Source organism: Xenopus tropicalis, chromosome 2, assembly GCF_000004195.4.
Source record: "Xenopus tropicalis strain Nigerian chromosome 2, UCB_Xtro_10.0, whole genome shotgun sequence".
NCBI lineage: Eukaryota > Metazoa > Chordata > Amphibia > Anura > Pipidae > Xenopus > Xenopus tropicalis.
Genome location: NC_030678.2, coordinates 113,740,268 through 113,762,719, shown reverse-complemented (window position 1 = coordinate 113,762,719; position 22,452 = coordinate 113,740,268). Strand labels below are relative to the sequence as shown.

General features: G+C 35.4%; 1 protein-coding gene across 1 annotated transcript in view; it reads left to right on the top strand.

The window, feature by feature from the left end:
* Positions 1-22,452, top strand: part of gabrb3 (gamma-aminobutyric acid (GABA) A receptor, beta 3) — a 106,099-nt gene that overhangs the window by 61,668 nt on the left and 21,979 nt on the right. Inside the window, 3 exon segments of the mRNA NM_001102694.1 lie at positions 1,152-1,372; positions 13,646-13,728; positions 21,676-21,813. Of these exon segments, the coding sequence (NP_001096164.1) occupies positions 1,152-1,372; positions 13,646-13,728; positions 21,676-21,813 (442 nt within the window).

The following is a 22,452-nucleotide window of genomic DNA, read 5'->3' as shown; positions in this document are numbered from 1 at the left end:
TTATTTCTTTCCAGTTGTGAAATGGGTAAGGCAGGAGTAATTACAGACAGTTTAATGCCTAAGGCTGAATTACTGGGAACTGCGACTGACATCCAATTCCTTGGGTTTTTCTTTCCTTTCTCCTGTTGCTTTAATTCAAGTCATGTGCTTAGTCTGGGTCTTGCAAATAGACGCACTACTGTGGGGCATGTAGAACAGACTGTGTTCTATGAAACACACCATTGAATCCCATAATCAAATGCAAACAGGAACTAAGGATTTTAACAAACCTTTCTTATGTCGAAAATAATAAGAAAGGGCTTTTTTTAAATCAAGTGATATAGTGTGCCTTATAGTATGTTGCCACTTCTGATGTCAAATGAGGCCTGGAAACTTGAAAATGACTCCTTGATATACTGTAGTGAATAATAAAGTAGGAAGGGGCATAATGGTAGAAGATATTTGCTCTCATACCTCTGGTACCCCTTTCAGAAAAATTTCTTCTAGTGAGTTGTAAATCTTTGACTTTTACTCTGGTGTATAAGAGCAAAGGTCTCAGTATTGTTTAATAAATAAAGCTCTGAACCTTGTTATAGCTTTAGCCTGCCATAGACATGGTGGGAGACCTGCATGCACATTTCTTGAAGAGAAGACTGTTTGAAAGACAAAAAATATGATTTTATTTTACAAGCTCTCTTGTCCTATCCTTATCCTGTAAGTGGTTATCATCTGTACATAAACCCAAAATTGCTTTTGTGTTATTAGACACGTGCTGTTTACTGTTTTTCCTTAACTACTCATTATTGGAAATATTGGAAATGGGAAGATGTCAGTGGATGAGAATACACAAGACAGAACCAAGAATGTCAGTACCACCCTATACAGGCTGTGGATATCAGTCAGACGTATAATCACAAGTTAATTTCCTTTTATTATCTTTTGTTACAGTGTGCACTTGCACACCCTGTCTCTTCCTTGCTTTGCAATGTAGTGGTGAAGAGATGGAGCAAGGGTTGTCATCTGGCTGCTATTTTCCAGCCTGACCAGTAAAAAATATGCTTGATTCCATTATTACAAGGGAACAAAGGGGTCAGACACGGTAGACCTTTAAAATGTATATTTTTATATCCTGTATTAGCATTAATAGAAGTGTATGCTTTCTTTTGTTGCAGGATTACACCCTGACTATGTACTTTCAGCAGTACTGGAGAGACAAAAGGCTAGCTTATACTGGAATCCCACTCAACCTCACTCTGGACAACCGAGTGGCAGATCAGCTCTGGGTTCCTGACACTTATTTTCTTAATGACAAAAAGTCCTTTGTACATGGAGTTACAGTGAAAAATCGAATGATACGGCTTCATCCAGATGGGACAGTTTTATATGGTCTGAGGTAAATAAAAAATGTATTAAAACAAATTAAATTATATTAATGCTGGCATTATAGTTTAATAATGTTGAAAAAGACTTTTCTAGAGACTTTCCATGATGCCTCATTTCAGAATAACACTTGAAAGCATTCCACAAGTATTAACACTTCTTTAATAGATTTTAGCGTTTCAAAAAGAGATTTCAAGTTCAAAATAAATGTGGATAAAATAGATATGGATATTGTATCTTGGATAAAGAAATATAACATTCACATATCTAGGAGCATTACTTTTATCAGTACCTTTGGGAAAAGCAGTTATTATTAGGTCTAATGATTTATTGTCTCTCTCAGTGACTGAACATTTTCAAACTTAACAAAATCAATCATCGGCAATCTTACACAAATCTGAATGGCATCTGTCCTAACTGATCTTAAAGTGGTTGTTGTTGAACACTTCCATCCATCAGAGCAATTCAACATGGAAGGGCAATTATCTAAACATTGTACTTCTACAGAGTTCTGAATAAAACAATCTCGGCATATTCCCAGGGCCCACAGCACACATTTGCATCTAATTTTGCCACAACTTGCCCTATTCGGTAATTTGATACATAAAATGTAATGGCAAAGAGATTCAGGTATATATATTCTACTCCTTACATGGCTAATCCTGGTATTGTCAAGTTCTGTTTCTTGGTTTTATCCATTTTCCTCTCTTTTTCATCTTCCTATCTGAACTCTGTCAGATAATTTCCATTATCCGGAAACCCATTATCTAGAAAGCTCCAAATTACGAGAAGGTTGTTTCTGACTCATTTATTTAATTAATTAATTATAATAATAATATTTAATTATTAATAATTTATTATTTCTTATTTATCTGTAATAATAACACAGTGCCTTGTACTTGATCCTAACTATTATATAATGAATTCTATTGGTGGTAAAACAATAATATTGGGTTTATTTAATTATTAAATTATATTTTAGTAGATGTACAGTAGGCCAGGGACACACGGAACAGATTGTCTGCTTGACTCCTGGCCTTAAGGTATTGAGATGCAAATTACAGAAAGACTCCTTAACCTGAAAACCCCAGTTCCCAAAAAAAAATTCTGCACCTTGACTAGAGTTCCATAGAAGTTTTGTGTTAAATTTTGGGCGCACATTCACAATAAGCATTTGTTGACGTCATAGGAAGCAATTGCGAATGTGCGGGTAGTATTCGGCGGCATAAGGAGGGCATTTACGCATGCGCGTGACGTCACTTCTGGGTTTTGCCAAAAATGTGCAGCTGTTTTTGAATCAGAAGGCTACACCACCTTTAAAACATGCCTTAAAATATACTACTATTCGTAATTCAAATGTGTATCGCCTATTCATATATACTGTATTCTTATGGATAGAACCATTTTTATGTCAATTTCTCCAAAAAGAAAGATGCATGTGGCGATGACCATTAGGCAAGGACAACAGGAGATGAACTAGGAGGACTAAACAATTTTTTTGGGCATTCATAAATGGTCTTGGAGACTGAAGAATGAAATGCTTGATGATTGTCTTAAGGCAGAGGCAGCTTAAAAAGCTTAATTAATTCACCCAATATGGTTTGGGTGCCAAAAGTCCACAAAGAACTGGTGAGCCTTCCAAACTAACTTCATATTCCAATAAATAGAAATCCTAACTAAATTGCATACAGATTTATATGCTGGATATTGAATGCTGCCAATAGAAGCTATAACTAAAAATACCATGCATCTTTTTAGGACATTTTTATTTCTTCATAAGTGCCCATAATAAATCAATAAAATTAGCATTAGATTAGTTCATGCAATCTTATCTGATCATATTGTAGCAAATGCTAAAACAATGCTAAACAATATTTACTATATTATTCTATCATTTTCTATTTTAGTGCAGCAGGTCACAATTTACAAGCCAGAAGAAATGCCAGGTTTACTCCAAAGTGGTGAAGTTTGGGGTGGTTTAGGTCACGTTTTTGCTGATTAGGGTTGAATGTACTGCAACAGTTTTGTATTGTATTTTGGTCAGGTTTAGATGCTTGAAAACATAGATCAGCGCAATATCGACTTATAAAATAAAGTTATCACTGAACAATCTATATTTCACAGACATTTTTAATATCAAATAGCAATTTATAGCAAAATAGATATTAAATATCAATTTAATATCAATATTAAATCAAATTCTTGTTAAACATAGTTTTATACAGGCAGATTTCAATGATTGCAGCAATTTAATAAATCCAGCATGTTATTGGAAACTCTCCTGGGGCAACAAATAATGTCTAATGTGTTGTGAAATATGTTGGTTCTTATATGCATTAAAGTGGACCTGTACCCAGACATAAAAAGCTGTATAATAAAAGTCCTTTTCAAATTAAACAAGAAACCCACATTAATTTCTATATTAAGACATCCAAACCCATTATAAAGGCATTTAAAAATCCCAGCTGTCAATCATATATTGCCTGCCCCGCCTCTATGCCTTAGGCATATATAAAAACTTTTTTATATTTAATTTAAAAATTTCACGAGGCTAGCCATATTCTTCAGGGTACACAGCCATGTGACCTGTGCTAATAAACTTCAGTCACACTTTACTGTTGAGCTGCAAGTTGGAGCGATATCCCCTCCTCCCAGCAGCCGATCAGCAGAACAATGGGAAGGTAGCAAGATAGCAGCTCCCAGTAGATATCAGAATAGCACTTAATAGTTAGAAATCCAAGTCTGGCTTGGGACTCCGCCAGTTACATGGGAGTAAGAGAAACAATAGGTTACCTAAAAGCAGTTCTAATGTGTAGCGCTGGCTCTATCTGAAAGCTCAGACTCAGGCACAATGCACTGAGATGGCTACCTACACACCAATGTTACAACTACAAAAATACATTTCTTGGTTCAAGAATAAAATTTTAAATGGTGGTGTGAATTATTGGCTATGTAAACAGTGCAATTTAGAAGTAAAAAGTATACCATAAAAATCATGATAGTATCTATTTAATCAAATAAATTCTAAGTTTTATAAATGATTTCCTTTTTCTCTGTAATAAAAAAAAAAACAGTAGCTTCTATTTAATCCCAACAAAGATATAATGATGACAAAACAATCCTATTGAGTTTAATTAATGGAGAAGGAAAGGTAAAAACTAAGTCCCTCCCCTTAGGAATGTGGATCTGAGCCAATCAGCAGGAAGCTTCGTCATAGTCTTACAAACTGAGCATGTACACCGGTCTTGGTCTTGGTCTTGGTGCAGAAGCGAGGAATTATGGGAACTTTCTTTACAGAGCTCAGTGTATTTTTTTTCCTATGAAGCTTCTGATCATCTGAACAGGAGAAATATGGGGAGACTTAAGGGCACTATTGAGAGAACTGAAGGTATGCCTGCAGCTTGAGATTAACTCTTTATTAGCCTTTCCTTCTCCTTTTAGGTTTAAATGATTTTAGTAGACTTATGGTATGGAGGTCCAAATTACAGAAAACCTCTTATTTGGAAAACCCCAGGTCCCAAGCATTCTGTATAACATCCATTTGCTTGAAAACAGGGCCTGTGAATAACAAACCATATCAGCAAAGTCTAATCTGGAGTGGCTATTTCTGTATTACAGTTGACTATGTCAGGCAGGATGAATGTGGAAGATCGTAGAAGAACATTCTTATGCCAGAGCCCTGTTCCTGTATACATAAATGAATATAGATGTGGGAGTTGTGCCAAGCACAACTGCGAGAAACAATAATTTTTGGTTTTCCCTGCTTGTCACCTTTTTGAAATTAACTGGTATACATTGGCATGTAATTAAATGTAGACATTATTTATCTTCTGTAGTAGTGATGTTTCCTTCAAAGGCCTCTATACTTCTCTTCAGTCAATACACAGATTTGTTTGTGAACACACAGACAGAAAACACAAGTACGCACCCCCTTAAAATGTTTCCTCATCATAATCTTAAATCTCTCTTTTCTTATCTATCGAGCATTTTCTGCTTTTTTTATATGGTAGCTCCAAGAGCTATGGATTCCCCTTCCCCCCCCATCAATTGCATATAAATCCCTGTTCTCCTACCTGAGAGGTGCTGGGGAGTGGGAACAATATGCAACAATAGAGGAAGCAGACTCCGTGGTCCTGGCCCCCTGGCCCTGCTTCTATCGTTATGCCACTGTTGCCCGGTTTCCCCAATTTGTTAGCCCTGGAGGTCTCATTGTAAGTTATACATAATTTAAACCGTCTACCCATTATTTATTCTAATGTCATTCATTTGAACAAGTAAAACATGTATAAAAAACGTGAATTGAGGTTTCTTTTGTTTCATATAAATTTTGTATTCCCTTTAATCTGGTCTTGTACTGAAAGCATTGCAGATACTATATTCTGCCGCTTCCTAAATGCAATTTACTATAGTTGAATAGATCTAACATAGCAGATATTGCTGTGGAGATATCCACTATACAAGATCTTCTGTGTAATTTCATGCAAATGCCAATTCAGCTTTATTTATAGACAGAAGAAAATGAAACCAAATGATTCTTACGTGCATGCTTGTGCAGATTTGTGGATGCTCTGATTATTCATCTTATTTAAATTGTAATTCAACTGTTTCTAGATGGCAAGTTTATACAGTAATTGGAAGTAATAAATTTCTTGAAAAGTACGCGCTATAAAAGTACCCTGAAAATTACATTAATACTTGACTTTAACAGCTTATAGAAGGCACTTGTAAAAAGGCTGAGGGTTTAATGCTCATGTCATATAAAGAAATATGATCAATGGAGGCTCTTCTGATGTGTTTTGGCAATGGCTAACCAATCAAGTGTATCGCTTTGCCTCAGGAAAGAAACTATATGGGGCAGATTTATCAAAATGTGAGATTAGAGCTCAACACAGAAAAATTCATCCACTTTCTATTCATTCCTATGGCATTTATAGAAGCATATTTATCAATGATAATGACAGAGTTGACCATTTGATGAATATGCTTCTAAAAATCTCATATTTTGATAAATATGCCCACTATGTTATATATGGTTTATGTGTAAGGATTAAGTGTTTTTGTTTATGAATGTGGTATTATTGAAATTGATTATTTTGCATCACTGATACCTATATTCTCACACTGACTGCTGTTTAAAATATTTATATATACATCACATGATTCTGATTTTTCATCAGTGTGCCATGGTTTACAGGAAAATATAAAAAATTTTTATAGTGCACTATCTGACTATAAATTTGCTTTTGGTAATTTAGGTGTGACAGTTTGCAGTGTAGATAAATGCCAAGATAGGCACTCTTAATTCTATTAAGAAATACAGAAGAAAGGATACAAGCGCCAGTCTTTACAATAGTAGATGTCCTTTATGCAACTTTTTGTACAAAAAAACCTTATAGTGACATATACCACTACTGGCAATATACACTATACAATACATAATATACACCATATACACTACTGGCAAAGGTTTAGTACACTAAGGGGCAGATTTATCAAAGTACGATTTTCGTAGCTTTAAAAAGCACGATACAAAAAAATCGTATCAAATACAGGTATAGGACCCGTTATCCAGAATGCTCGGGACCAAGGGTATTCCGGATAAGGGGTCTTTCCGTAATTTGGATTTCCATACCGGAAGTCAACGACATTCGATCGTACGTAGATGTACGATCGTACGTATTTTACGATAATGATGCGACGAAATCTTTCCCGAATTATCGTTGCCCGTGGGTGGCATATCGTATGGGAACTCGATCGCCATACGATCGTTTGTCGATATAATCGTTCATCGCACAACGAGCGAAATCGCCTCGTGTATGGCCACCTTTAGTTGGGATCAATTACAAGGTACTGTTTTATTACTACAGAGTAAAAGGAAATCAGTTTTAAAATTCTGAATTATTTGATTAATATGGAGTCTATGGGAGACAGGCTTTCCGTAATTTGGAGCTTTCTGGATAATGGGTTTCCGGATAAGGGATCCCATACCTGTACGATTTTTTTGTATTGTGCTTTTTAAAAAATTTGTATCTTGAATTACGAAAAAATCATATCTTATCATATAATTTTGGTATAGTGGTGTAAACTGCAGGAAAACCTTTCCGACTTTGATCCTTCTGTGCATGATTTTGGAAGCCTCCCATAGGAATCAATGGCACTCTGCAGCTCCAACCTGGCCCAAGGAAAGTCATGATACCGAAGCTTGACTGAATCCAAAACTTTTGTACTTGGCACAACAATACCATTTTGTCACGCTTTTTGCCGCAAAGTACAAAAAAGCCATGCAAATGTACGAAAAAGTCGCAGAAAATATGCAAAAGTTGTAACTTTTAAAAAAGATACAAATTTTTTGTATTCGGACCTGTCGTACATTGATCAATGTCACCCCTAAATAGAAAGTGGGTGAATATTTCTGTAGTGAGTCCTAATCTCACATTTTGATAAATCTGCCCTAACATATTTTATTTACTCATCAATTAAATCTTCTCTACCTGTGTATTTTTAACATTCCATCTTTTTTTTCTCTGACCTTTACATTCTGATTTTTTGGTGCTCCCTTTGCATCCTTCATCAACTGATAACTGGGGAAATCCTAAAAAAAAAGATTTATTTCACATAAGTTTTTGTCCAGACATTTTAAGACAACATTTTTCTTATGGGGAAAAAAGATATACTGTACACATGAAATGTTGACTTCTGTTTGAAATTAATTAATTAAAATAATTCAAGAATGCCAAATGTAGATTGTAGATCTAAATTGTCTTTGCTCTTACAGCAAACTATTTAATAAGCAGATTAAGGTCCAGTGCTTGCCTTATCAAAATGGACATAACACAGAATCTGTTGGTTCAGTACAGGATAATAACAAATGGGATTTATAGTACAGATATGGGACCTGTTATCCAGAATGGGGGTGATTTATCAATGGTTGAGTTTGATTTTTTTTTTTCTCGATTCAAGTTTCTTTTGGCTTAAAAAACTTGAATTCAAGTTATGCTTTGAATGTCTGGTATTTATTAAGTGCAAAAAATGGAAAACTCTAATGTAAAAATTTGCCTTTTTAAAGCTTGAGAAATTAATGGGAGTTGTTATAGGCAAAGTCAAGCCAATTTCTCAAACTCAATTTTTTTGAGATTTTAGAGCTCATAAACGCAAAAAAATAGAGATTTTCATGTTTTTTATTTGATAGAGTTTTCCTTATTAATAAATAAGTGACCATTCAATATGCAAGTTAGACAATAAGGATTAATTATAACTTTGTAGGTACTGTATAAAAATCATTTGTGTGTATTAGTTCAATTTATTCCTTAGAAAGTGTAACAATTCCTGAGAAAGCAGGGCAAGATTTTTTCTTATAGTGCAGAATATGTACTGCAAAATTATTCTGTCAGTCAGCCTACAAATTCATTTTAAAATAAGCATTTTCAGTACATAAGATCCTCCCACACACCAGATGGCACATAGAGATCCTCTGGAATCTCACAAAGTGCTACACTCTGGTTGACACGTTTGGGCTGTAAGTAACATTGTAAGTATTAAACTGGAAAACAAAAGATGCCTGTATGTGTGATGAACAACAGATTTGCCTATAATGGAATGGTGCGCTGTTAGGCACTAATGTATGATAAAAGTGATGCCACCTCTACTATCATGTACATCATCTTTCCACAACACAGTGCATGTGTTATCACTTAAAAATCAAAAGACTGTCCTGCTTGTTCTATAGTTGTATTTCCCTGTATATTTTTTATTACAAGATTGTGGTGGGGAAGGGGCTTGTTCTTTCCTCTGTTGATTGTTGATATATTGGGTTTGTTGAGTTTCTCCAATGTATATAAAGCAAATGGTTGTCCCTTGTTTATCCTAATCCACCCAAGATGAAAATAAGTGGGGCCAGGGTTGGTTCTATTTTTTTTGGTGCTCTGAGGCAGCCTGGTAATTTGGCCCACCCTTCATCTAAAGCAATTTTTTTTTACTCATGGTGTCAAGATATCAGTGACATTGTAGTAATACCCAGTAAGAATTCAAAGGGAAGCATACACAAAGAGGCACAAAAAATGCAACTGATAACACCTGTAACAATTCCTAGAATTTGTTTGGTTGTACTATCTGGGCCTAATGGGTCTTGAATGTATCTCCTGCCCAGATGAAGTATGAACAGCTTTAGCAATGTAGCAACTAAAGAGGCTTAATTTCAGTGTTGCCTAGCTTCTTAATGCTATGTCTTAATGCTGTTTTCCCCTCAAAAGTTAGGGAAGCTGCCATAGACAGAAAAGGTTTTTGTTAAAAATGTACTATGCGCCATTAGCATAGTGTACAACTATAACTCATTTAAAAAAAATCTCACTTTTTATTCATTCCTATGGGATTTATAGAAAATATTATCAATGGGTGAAAAATATGATTCACCGTTTTATAAATACACTTCTAAAATTCCCATAAGAATGAATAGAAAGCTGGTAAGTTTTTGTGGTGAGCTGTTATTTCACAGGTGGTGAGCTTTGATGCATCTGCCCCATAGTATTTTAGCCAGAATTGTCATATTTTATTATTATTATTTATAAGCTGCACCCATCTGTATTTTTGTATTCCTAGTCTTTTCTTATATTACATATGCAGTTCTTGTTATTCTTTTGTTTTATACTGTGCCCATTGTGTAGCAAAAGGAATTCAAATGAGAAAGTATTAAAATGATTTTACAAAGTTACATTTGTCCCTTAATTTCAAAGCTCAGTGGTTGCACAAAGGACAGATCTTAGGGTATTTTGTAGCACCCAGATGAATTTTTCTTTAGTTCTGCTACTGTGATGAAATTCTGTAGTGAAATTCCTCTACTCACTATTCATTTCTATAGGATTTTTAAAATCCTAGTTATCAGAAGGAGGACTCTCACTTTCGCCCACTGATAAAGATGCCTTGGGAGTTTCTTATACACCATTTATTTTTACAATTGCCTCAAAAATCTAGCCATAATTTAATATACTATAGCACCACCTTCAGTTTTGAGCTGCAGCTCAATCCCCCTCCAAAGATGCAGCAGACAACCATAACATATTTGGAGTTGTATTGTAGCAACACCTGTAGATCCAAGGCATATCAACTATTTTTTTTAGTTGCTACTTTGTCACCCTCAGGACCCAGTATTCAGGGCTTGAGCACGGCACTTTTAATAGCAAGCTTTTGTGACTGCCAAGGGGGCCAAAATGGACTTGCTGTAGCTCCTATTAAAGGGATACTGTCATGATTTTATGGTATAATTTTAATTTCTAAATAACATTTTACATAGCAAATAATTTACTCTATAATTTAAAATGTAATTCTTGAACCCAGGGGCCCCTGAACCTTTACAGTGCCTGGGGGGTCCACATTGCTAGTGTGGAGAGTGCAATTGCCAAATTTCTGTTTTAATAGAAATACAATTCTAAAGTTACCAGGAGTGGCTTTTTGCCACTGGTAACTTTGGGCGGCTGCCGCCTGAGGCGTGATTCTCAACTCCCCTCATGGTAGCAGCTCCCCTGCTTGAACCAACAAATGTATTTTTTTTGTTTTAATATTGGCATGTAGGCAGCCATCTCAGTGCATTGTGCCTGAGTCTAAGTTTTCAGAAGGAGCCAGCACTACACATTAGAACTGTTTGCAGGTAACCTATTGTTTCTCCTACTCCTACATTTAACTGGAGGAGTCCCAAGCCGGACTTGGATTTCTTACTATTGAGTGCTCTTCTGATACCTACTGGGAGCTGCTATCTTGCTACCTTCCCAATGTTCTGCTGATCGGCTGGTGGGGGGAAAGGGTGGGGGTGATATCACTTCAACTTGCAGCGCAGCAGTGAAGTTTATCAGAGCACAAGTCACATGGTTGTGGCTAGCCCCAGGTGAAATTTTAAAAATTAATATAAAAAAATCTGTTTACATTTTTGAAAAATGGATTTCAATGCAGGATACTGCTGGAGAAGCTCTATTAATTGATACATTTTGAAAAAGACATGTTTTACCACAACAGTACAACAGTACAATATTACAAACAGTACAACTAAATGAATGATAAAGGGGGCAAGGGCATCTGGCATGAAACTTCCCATTCAACCAGGATTCTTATGCTACGATAAGGTCAAATTCCCACCACAGATTACTAATGTAATCAATGTTGTGAGCTGATAACCTCTATGCTGTGCACAAGAAACCCACCAGAGACAATAAAGCTATGACAACATAAACAAAGTATAAAAAAATAAAAACCTTACAACTTTTAATCAAAGTACGGTAATAAAGGAGAATGGGAGGGAGGTTGGCTGCTGAACAACCAACAGTCAAACCAAGAGAACTTCTGGAGAAAGTGTTAGATTAAGATATATTAACGCCTTCTCTTTCATGCCATAGCCAGTACGATTAAACTACCCTACAAATACCATATCCAGATGGTTCCAGAGCCATGTCCTTGACTCCTTAACTAGCTTTGCAGGGTGTCTGGACCAATGCTTAGGTGCTTCCATTAAAAGTGTTTTTTTCCTTTGTTTTTTTTACAATAACATCCATAAGCACAATTATTGTATTTATCAATAATATCACAGAGCAATGGGTCCTACTTTTAAATGCTTGAAATAGGAAAATTTTTGGTGGAATTTTGTTTTTTTTTCTTGTTGAAAACAGACTATATATCTATTATTATCTGTTATCTATACCTACTTGCATCATTTCTGCCTATTTATAAAGATTGTCTACAGGATTTGCAAATGAATGTGATGAAGTTTCAGTCCAGAGACAAATCATTGCTAATGATGGCCTTGCACTAGCATAATATTTTTATTTAAAATCCAAACTCCATTTTGGTGCTTACAGAACAAGTGTCTGTGTTTTAGAAACATTGCTAAGATTGATATTCTGATGCAATGGATTCTAGTTAGGCACTACTTGGATTTAATATGATGTTATTAGTTAAAAGAGAAGCAGGAGTTCCCCCAAGTAGTTTTACACATTTAAAAGATTTTAGGAGGTGATACAATTTTAGTGTATTTTTTTTTCCTTTTGGTGCCTTTTAGCCAACACAATTTAAAATTTAATGAGGGAGAATAGCAAAAATGCTCCATCTCTATAAGCAATTACCAATTGCTAGAGGGGACTGACCCCTGCATAAACAAGAGCTAAATTGTCCCCATAAATCTTGATTTGGTAAAGAAAATGATGATTCATGATGTGAAAACTGAATCTGTATTTGTTTTTTAACATGTGTGATCAGAACATAAATTAAAGGACTGGATGAACCGGATCAATACGAAATTGTGCCATTCAGTTGAGAAATCTTTGTGAATCAAATTGTGGATGATTCACACATCTCCAACCCAAACACTATTAGTCATTTTGATTTAGTCCCACCCCCAGGCCATTTACTTGAAGCTGTAATTCAATTGCAGTTTATTTGATAGATAATGGGATCTACTAACTGGAAAATATAATATTGTACAGCTGCCATACTTGTTTTTGCAGGCCAGTGGTTATTAAACTTTTTCAAATGTCCAGCCATTGGCTATTGCCCCCCTTGTCAGTGGATTAGTCATTTAGTCAAAGATTCAAGACTATCTAGGATGGAAAATACATATTCATATTAACTGATCTTCAAACACATCTTTCAGGTGTATCTAGGTGTATCTAGGAGAGTAAATGTTCATCCCCCCCCCAGTTTAGGATCTATTGCCGTAAGGACACCATACAGAAAATGAATTAACTTGTTAAATTACTTAAACATGCAACATTCATATCTGTAGTTAGGGAGTGAGACTTTAATGACTGTAGGGTGGACAAAATATACTGTAGATGTCACTATCTGAGGAGAACACATAAAACTGATTAGCTGCATCTGACCTGTGCAGCCTGTTCTCTGATTTTAATGCCTAGGGTATGTGTGGTTCATACACAATCAACAGGCCTCCATATGTAATAAAAGGCACTAAGTTTGCCCATGTGCAGTAACCTATTGCAACCAGTCAGCTGGTACAATTTACTGGTCGCTGTTTTAAAACAAACATTGTTGCTATGGGTTACTGCTACTGGGCAAACTTAGTATCTTTTATTACATATGAACCACAAATAGTTTTTCTTTTATTCACTATGCATTTGCCCTATTTATCAGCATTTGGAACTGTTTTTTATTTGAGACTGAATAGACCTCATCCTATTTTCATCCTTCATGTATTTTCAACTTTAAATTAGCTCTAAATTATGCATTTGTAAGTGACAGTTGCACTGTAACCTAATTGTTTGTGTTGATGTGTTTTGTTTGTTTACATCAGAATAACAACAACAGCTGCGTGCATGATGGACTTAAGGAGGTACCCACTGGATGAGCAGAATTGCACTCTTGAGATAGAAAGCTGTAAGTAGAATCCAAATGTCTGTAAGACAGTATTTTTATGCAGTACTCCATAACTGTGGCATACATGATTAATATTAAATGAACCCTTAAAAGAATGTTTAATTTCTCCTTTGCATTATGTAGTGATCAGAGATCAGTGAATTAGACTGAATTAGACAGCACTGCCTCTCGCCACACTGATTAGCCATTGCTTGGATGCTTGTCGGCAATGCAAACGAACTAATGTTCACATTTTAATCAGATTCTGTTTGAATAGGGAAAACAGTGAGAAGCAATTTACTTTTACTGTGGTTTAATACAGTATGCATCAGCGCCCATTTTGCTAATCCTCTCCAGGGCACACGAAAAACCCTCTTATTATCATTGTGAACTCATCTGTGTACGAGCAAGCAATTTTGTGTTTATAGTCTTTTTTCAAGAATTTTGATACTTTGCTTTAAATAGATAGGACTGATATATAATAATATTTCTGTTTCTGACACCCTGATACCTATCATGGCCGATTACACTCAGGGAACGCTTAGTAAGGGTGCTGTGGTGACAAAGGTAGAAGGCATTATAGTGCTGTAATTTGGGTAAGGGGGCAGTGGAAAAAAAACGGTATCCATTTAGTGATACCTACATGATTAAAAGTATTGAAGACAATGAACCTCCTGGCTACAGTAAACTTATTTCTTACACAGTTTGATTTTAGCAGCTGACTTGGCCACTCTGGACTGAGGCTGGAGCTTATTGGAACATGCATGGGCCAAACCAATTACCTGCCAAAAAGATATGCGGCTGCCAATTTTATAGTAACTGAACAATTACTGCAGTGGCGGTTGATGTGGTCCGCAATGTTACATTTTTTAGCAGTAACCCTAAAGAAGGTCTCTGTGGGACATAGTTAGCTTGAGGTGTTGCATTTGTTTTTTCAATCTGTCCAGAAGTTGCGATGCATTGGCATGAATTGTGCATTCTTCTATTTCTTCATGCAAAGTCTCAATTTTTGTTAGAAAATTCAAACATTTCCCATACAGTTCTACAAAAGCTCACAAGGTTTTACCTACCATGTATAAATTCATGTTTTTAAGGTTTTTTTCAAGTGCTAAAATCGAAAATTCAAGAAAATAATTCACCACAAAAAACTTGAATTGTGTAAAACAGCTATTTCAACTATCACCACCAATATAGTAAATAAGCTATGAATGATATGCATAAAACACTGTCTGCAGGTACAGGTATGGGATCTGTTATCCAGAAAGTAACGAATTACGTGAAAGCCATCTCCCAGAAACTACATTACTTGATTTTTCTTTGTAATAATGAAACAGTACATTGTACTTGATCCCAAATAAGCTAGGGTTAATCCGTATTTAAGGCAAAACAATTTTATTGGGTGTGATTTAATGTTTAAATAATTTTTTTTAGCAGACTTAAGTTATGACGATCCAAAAACCCCCATTTTGTTTAACCCCATACCTGTACCAGTATGCCCTTTGACTAGAGCATAGTGGAATGAGTTAAACCCTTCATTTTCTTATTCTGCTTCTAAGATAAATTTAAAATGCAATCTGGTTGTCGGGGTCATTGCCCCTGGCATCCACATAACCGATTCTCTCTGAGGCTACATTTTTATTGTTGCTATTAATTTTTAAAGCTTATCCTTCTGTAGATGTCATATCCTATTCATTGTTCATACTAATTTCCAAACCATTGTCTAGTTGCTTGGGTAAGTGGGCCCAAACCTAAGAACAAAACATTTAATCTTTTTTGTGATTTTTGATTGCATTCAGATGCAGTCTAATTCTAACTTTTAATAAACTAAGGGTGTCCCTGAACATCAGTTAGACCTCCAAGAGGGGCTTGAACTAAAAAAGTAAGGCAGCAGCCACTGGTCTTGATCATACTGAAACTTATTTGATGGTGAATGACCTATTTGTTTGTAGATGAAAGTGCAAAAATATTAAAGTTATTGTAGAGATATATTTCTTCCATAAATAAAAAACCCTGGTGTTATTAAACTACCTGAATCCTCCAGCATCTAAACACTGCTGTAATTATTAAAGGCTATCCGTGTAATCTTGGAACTATAGTTCAGCAGCAACTCAAGGGCCCATAGCGTTCACTACAAGAAAGGATAAGTTGCACTGCCCTCTAGATGTTGATAGCTGATGCTTTAACTGTGATTTAATCAGAATGTTCAGCATCGGTTGAATGAAAAGAACAAGCTAAGGAAGCTTAAATTGCAGGATTCCCAGCTGAACTAAAAAAAGAACGGAGAGAGCAGAATTCTTCTTTACTTGGAACAGCAGAGCTTAAAAAGGCTCAAAATAGCTTCAAAATGTTGCTCCCTGGCCCAACTTGCAATTATATTTGGCAAGCTTACTCTGTAAATCCATTCCCTTCCTGTTCAAAAAAAAGTGTATATTACATGTCTTTCCTGCTAGACTTTTTTCAAATGCATGACAATATTAAAATATTGCTATTGACAATCAAACATATACCCACATTTACACTGCTGAATTCCTACATCATTTGAGTTGGAGGAGTAGCTGTAGTCTTCATTCAACATCGTTTATTTAAATCTATAGATTGGCTACAAGTTACATGGTTTATTGTGGGAAAGTTATAGGCATGACTCCAGATATACGAAAATCTTAGCCTGCATAGACTGTGTGCTAGTTGCAGCATGTTCTTGTATAAAAGAATTTATTCTGTTTTCAATTTACTGTCCATTTAAAACTCAATGGAAACAGTTTTTTTCTATTTTAAAATATGCCCCGGAGTTCTTGACCTTGTAGAGCATTGGCAAAGATGCAGTATTCTGTTATTACTTTGGTTTGGATGTTCTGCATGTCTGTTTATGTTATTCAAAACATTTCTTGCATATACAGCCCAAACAGCTTTTTATTTTGTCTTTTCATCTTCAGCATTACACCGTACCATATTTAACAAAAGAGAGTTCTTCAAACTACTAACTCAAAATTGTAAAATGTGTAGCTCACTAAGCACAGTTCTAAACACAGGCATCAGAAATGAGAACTACATCATAAAAATGGTGCTGAACAACAAATAATTCTTTTAAATGCATCTAGGACAACAAGTAAATGATGTACACCTATAGATACTGCAAAGTCTGCTGCTTCATTTAGAAGCCAGTAGATGCCCCTGCTTTCCCATGGTTTGTGCAGTGTTGCTGCAGTAGAGCCTTGTAGCACAGCATAATGAGTATAATGAAGCCATCACTGATGTCTCTGCCACACTTATTTTGCTGTAGAGTAAACATTGTTACATCCTTACCCCAAGTGAACCTAGGAATTGCCTTGCAGCAAAAACATGGCCTCAGTAGAAAAGAGCTTATGTCTAGTTGCCATTGAGCTATGCGGGACAGTGCATGCATGCACTTAGTAGATAACCAATTCTTATAAAGGGATATTATTCTATCAAATATAGCTTTTTTTTTATACAAAAATATCTTTGATTGACTTTTATGTAGAGTAACAAAATGAAACACATGGCTATACAATAGCCCCACAGGCATCAGATAGCATCAGATAGATTCAAAGCAGCCCTTCTGTGCCTTATGGGGCACTAGTATATAGAAAATATTCCTAGCAGCAGCTAGCAGGCTATTCACTGTGCAGTAAATTTTGCAAAGAAATCTCCAACAATTTGCAGAATAAATAATAAAAAAACCTTTGCAGAAAAACCAATGGCATTTACTTTCTGAAATTTATAAAACAATTAATTTCCCAAGCTATCACAACCACATTCATTAAAATAATAGGCACAATGTAATCTCAACATAAGTCCTATTTATTGTGTTTTTAGCAATGGTGTTTTAGGTATATTACTTATACTTTAAAAGTAGAGAAGGTCAGGAATATTGATTACTGAAGATGTGCAGATGATCAATTCTGTAATCAAAATTAATCGAGAGATCCAACAAAAAAGGCAGCTAAATTGCACCTTTCCACCTGGAGGCTAATACCTAAGTGCAAAAACTCAAAACATACTTTTTACTAAATACATAAAATAAAATATATTACAGGACAGAAAGCTTCAGAAATTAAGAAAGAAAAGACCCCTGTGCAAAAGGATCAAAGGAAGGATAGTTTGAAAAACACAGTTTAGAAATAAAGTAAATTGGTCACTACCAAATGTGCCCAATTACATTATGTAATGTAATTTAATAAAAACAATAGATTGGCTGTCCGAATTAAGTATACTCACTTGGAAGCCAGAAAGTGGCAGAATTGGAAGAAAAAATAAGTCATCAACTCGAAAAAAATGTTCCTAAGAACAGGACATTCTTTACTAAAATTTAACTTAAGGGCAAAGACACATGAAGCTACTTACAGTAGTAGCAGCTACTTGTGTAAACTTCAGAAAATACCCTGCAATAGGATATACTAAGAATTGCCTCTGCTAAAACACACGTAGAGACAATGATCAGTAAATGATCAGCATTGTCTAGTCTGTGCGTCTTCAGCCTAATGGTTACTACCACCTTAAGCAATACACTGTGATTGCTGATTTGCTAGTTTTAGGAGCTTTCTGGACAACAGAACCTTTATCTGTACTATGGGGCACATTTACTAACCCACGAACGGGCCGAATGCGTCCGATTGCGTTTTTTTCGTAATGATCGGTATTTTGCGATTTTTTCGGAAAATTGTCGTGACTTTTTCGTTACCAATACGATTTGCGCGAAAAAACGCGAGTTTTTCGTAGCCATTCCGAAAGTTGTGCAAAATCTGGCGATTTTTTCGTAGCGTTAAAACTTGCACGAAAAGTCGCAATTTTTTTCGTAGCGTTAAAACTTGCGTAAAACATCGCACCTTTTAAGTTTTAACGCTACGGAAAAGGCGCGACTTTTCGCGCAAGTTTTAATGCTTTACGCGCAAATCGTATTGGTAACGAAAAAGTCGCAATAATTTCCGAAAAGTCGTAAAGTCGCCGAAAAAATCGCAAAAAATACGAAAAAGTCGCAAAATGTTTGTTTTCCAATCGGAATTTTTCCAATTCGGTTGGAATTCGTGTCTTAGTAAATCAGCCCCTAAATGTCTGAGAAAAATGTTATTCTATATGTATCTTGTAATAAAATACATCTACTCAAAAACCTAAGTAAATTGTGTATTTGGACATTTAAAAAACAAACATACAAAAAAACAAAAAGTACTGGGGTCTGAAAACCCTTAGAATTGAATGGGTTAAAACTACATTTTGGAAAACAATTACCGTATTTGTGCTTAGACAGAAATAAGGCTAAAGGGCTAATTATGATTAGTGGAGCCCTTTCAAATGGAAATTAGTGTTTTCACCTCGGGTCATTTCCTTATAGGTACATTTCACCTACAATTAATGCCACTTATTGCCTTTGCTCAGGATCTCTATATTTGTCTGTATATACACAAAATAACTTACTGGGATTGCTGGTGTATGGGTGATAGTTAATAAGGCCATAAATAAGGTCAGTCAGTATGAGGAATAATATAAAATGTGTTTGTGGGAGAAATTTACCTTGTACCTTGCAACTTTTTTATCATTAGTTTATCATTAATTGGCTTGAGGCTGATAAATGCAAGGTTTCAAAATCTATAGAAAAACAAATATCAGCACTAAGTATGCATTAAATAAAACTGACTGCTGTGGGTGTTATTGCAAATACGAGTTTATAATGGACCTGAATGTGAGATTGATTTTTATACATACAATTCTAAAAATATAGGGAGGTGGATGTTCTTTCAGTTTGTTAGTGTTAATTTCCAAAATATATAAGTTCCATAAACAAACAATGAGGTCCAAGGAGTGATATCTTGGGGGCTTATTTATTAATGAGTGAAGATTGTGTTCAGGTGAATCGTTGGAAGAAAACAGGGTATAGATGGCAATCTTGCTTGTGTCTTAGGCTAATACCAGACGAGGCGTAGGGCGGATATTTTAGGCAAGCAGGAAAAAGCGCTTGCCGAAAATACCGCCCTACGCCTCTTACATGTACCTGCACCTGAATGAATGGAATACGCTCGGGTACAGGCACGTGTAGCCAAAATCTGCCTAAAAATGCAAGACTTTGCATTTTCTCGCGTTTTTATGCGGATATTGGCTGCACATGCCTGCACCCGAGCGTATTCAATTTATTCAGGTGCAGGCACAGGTAGGAGCATATGGAGCGTAATTTCGGCTAGCATTTTTCAGCAACGTGTGGCATTAGCCTAAAGCGATTCATTTATTTTTGTAAACATACAGTACTTCTGTAAGAGGGGAAAAAACAAAACACAAAAAAGAGCTATATTAATATCTCTCTCAACAATTAACCCAAACAGGAAATTCAGTTGTTAAGAAATCAGATTCAGTTGGCGTAGAGATTTTAAAGGAACAGTAACACCAAAAAATGAAAGAGCTTTAAAGTAATAAAAATATAATGCACTGTTGCCCTGCACTGGTAAAACTGGTGTGTTTGCTACAGTAACACTACTATAATTTATATAATAAGCTGCTGTGTAGCCACGGAGGAAGCCATTCAAGCTGGAAAAAAGGAGAAAAGGCACAGGTTACATAGCAGATAACAGATAAGTTCTGTAGAATACAATAGTGTTTTATCTGTTATCTGCTATGTGCCTGTGCCTTTTCTCCTTTGAATGGCTGCCACCATGGCTACATAGCAGCTTATTTATATAAATTATAGTAGACTTTCTGAAGTAAACACACAACTTTTACCAGTGCAGGGCAGCAGCACATTATATTTTAGTTACTTTTATACACTTTAATTTTTTGGTGTTACTGTTCCTTTTAACTCAATTGCATTAATTTACAAAATAAACTCAGTTGCAAAATGTCACATTGTTTCATTCATTTTACAAATTTACATTTTTAAGCATTCTAATTTGTAAAAATTGAGGAAATAATGTGATTGTTCAAATTTTTTCATTTGAATTTTTGAGATTTTTATCAGTAAATCTCAGTTTTTTTTATTCAATTCAATTTGCAGAAACCCAAATGAAAAAAAAATATATGACTTTGCTTTCTCAGATAATATGCAATGTCGAATTTCAATAATCAGGTCCCTTGGAGGCAGCTTTATCAAAATTTGTATTCGTGTTTAAATTTGAAAAAAACTCAAAAATCTCGAATGTGTGCTTATTTCTGAAAAAACTCAAGCTGCTTAAATCATGAAAAAAACAACTCCAATCCAGAGAAGCCATCTTTAGTTCAATAGAAAATGCTTGAGCATGCACAGTTGAAGCTGATTTCCGGCTACCCCCAACTGCACATGCTCAAGCAGGGTCTGTTTCGGCGGTGAGACCTGAAGCATTTTCTATTGAACTAAAGATGGCTGCACTGGTCTGCTCTTTTAGGTTGGGTTCTTCTATAGGGACAGTTTTTAAAGTTATAGACTATGCGAGAAGGAAGAGAGGGTGGGGTCGATGCAGGCCAGTTAAGGGGGCTTTTATACTTGGGGGTGGTGTAGTTATCCTTTTATATTTACAAATAATTGAATAACAGTGAGGTGCTATAAAAAGTGCTTTTCATATACAGGACATTAGAGTTCTGATAAATTCATATATTGTATTTGATATTTATATAGTAAATAATATTATAAGGTTTATTTGACTAGGTATTTTGTTTAGTCTATATGGATCTCTTCTCTCTTGATAGTATAAGCTCCTTAAAAAAAAACAAATTAATGCAACTGTGACTTTTTCAGACGTGCAACAAATTTTTCTGCTGCAAATTTTCACAGAAGTTTTGCGAAACAACTCGCCAATGGTGAAATGCGGAAATTTGCTCATCGCTAGTCATTAATTGGTAAAACCAGTTTAAAAATAGAATTGTTCATAATGATTACTCATATACACATTAAAATTTGTTTGAACTGGTCCTTTTTCTAACTGTGGCTACAAATTCCTTGCATAGTTGGTATTTTATGGTGGGTATCTTATGCTGATTTTTTTTTTGTTCTAGATGGTTACACAACAGACGACATTGAATTTTACTGGCTAGGAGGGGATAATGCTGTCACTGGTGTAGAAAGGATTGAACTTCCACAATTTTCCATAATGGATCATAAGCTGGTATCAAAGAATGTTGTGTTTGCTACAGGTGAGTGCTTTCTTTCTTTCTGCTTCTGGGGAAATCATTCAATACTTTATTATACTTTCCCATGCCAAGAAGAATCTTTGTAGTACCATTTAATTATACATATGTTACTTGCCTGGAAAAAATGGAATTAGCAAGCACCTGTAGAATATATTTAAAGAGCTTGGCAAAGCTTGATCTATCAGGCAGGGTTACAATATGTATAAATAACATATAATTTATAAAGTGCATTTATAAATATAAATATTCACAGTTACACATATAAAAAAAGCATCAGATGTTAAGACATACATGAGGAAGGAGGTCCCTGCTACACAGAGAACTTGCCTGGTTTTGACTTGTGAGCTGGTACTGAAATTCTCAAATATTTGCAACAAAAGTTATCCTTTTTTACAATTATAGCTTTTTTCCATCAATCTCACAAGTCTGCTCCTTAGACTCATGTTTATACTAATAACACATGAGCAAATAATGATCCAGATACACACACTTAGGGGCACATTTACTAACCCACGAACGGGCCGAATGCGTCCGATTGCGTTTTTTTCGTAATGATCGATAATTTTGCGATCTTTTTCGTATTTTTTGCGATTTTTTTCGGCGTCTTTACGATTTTTGCGTAAAAACGCGAGTTTTTCGGCG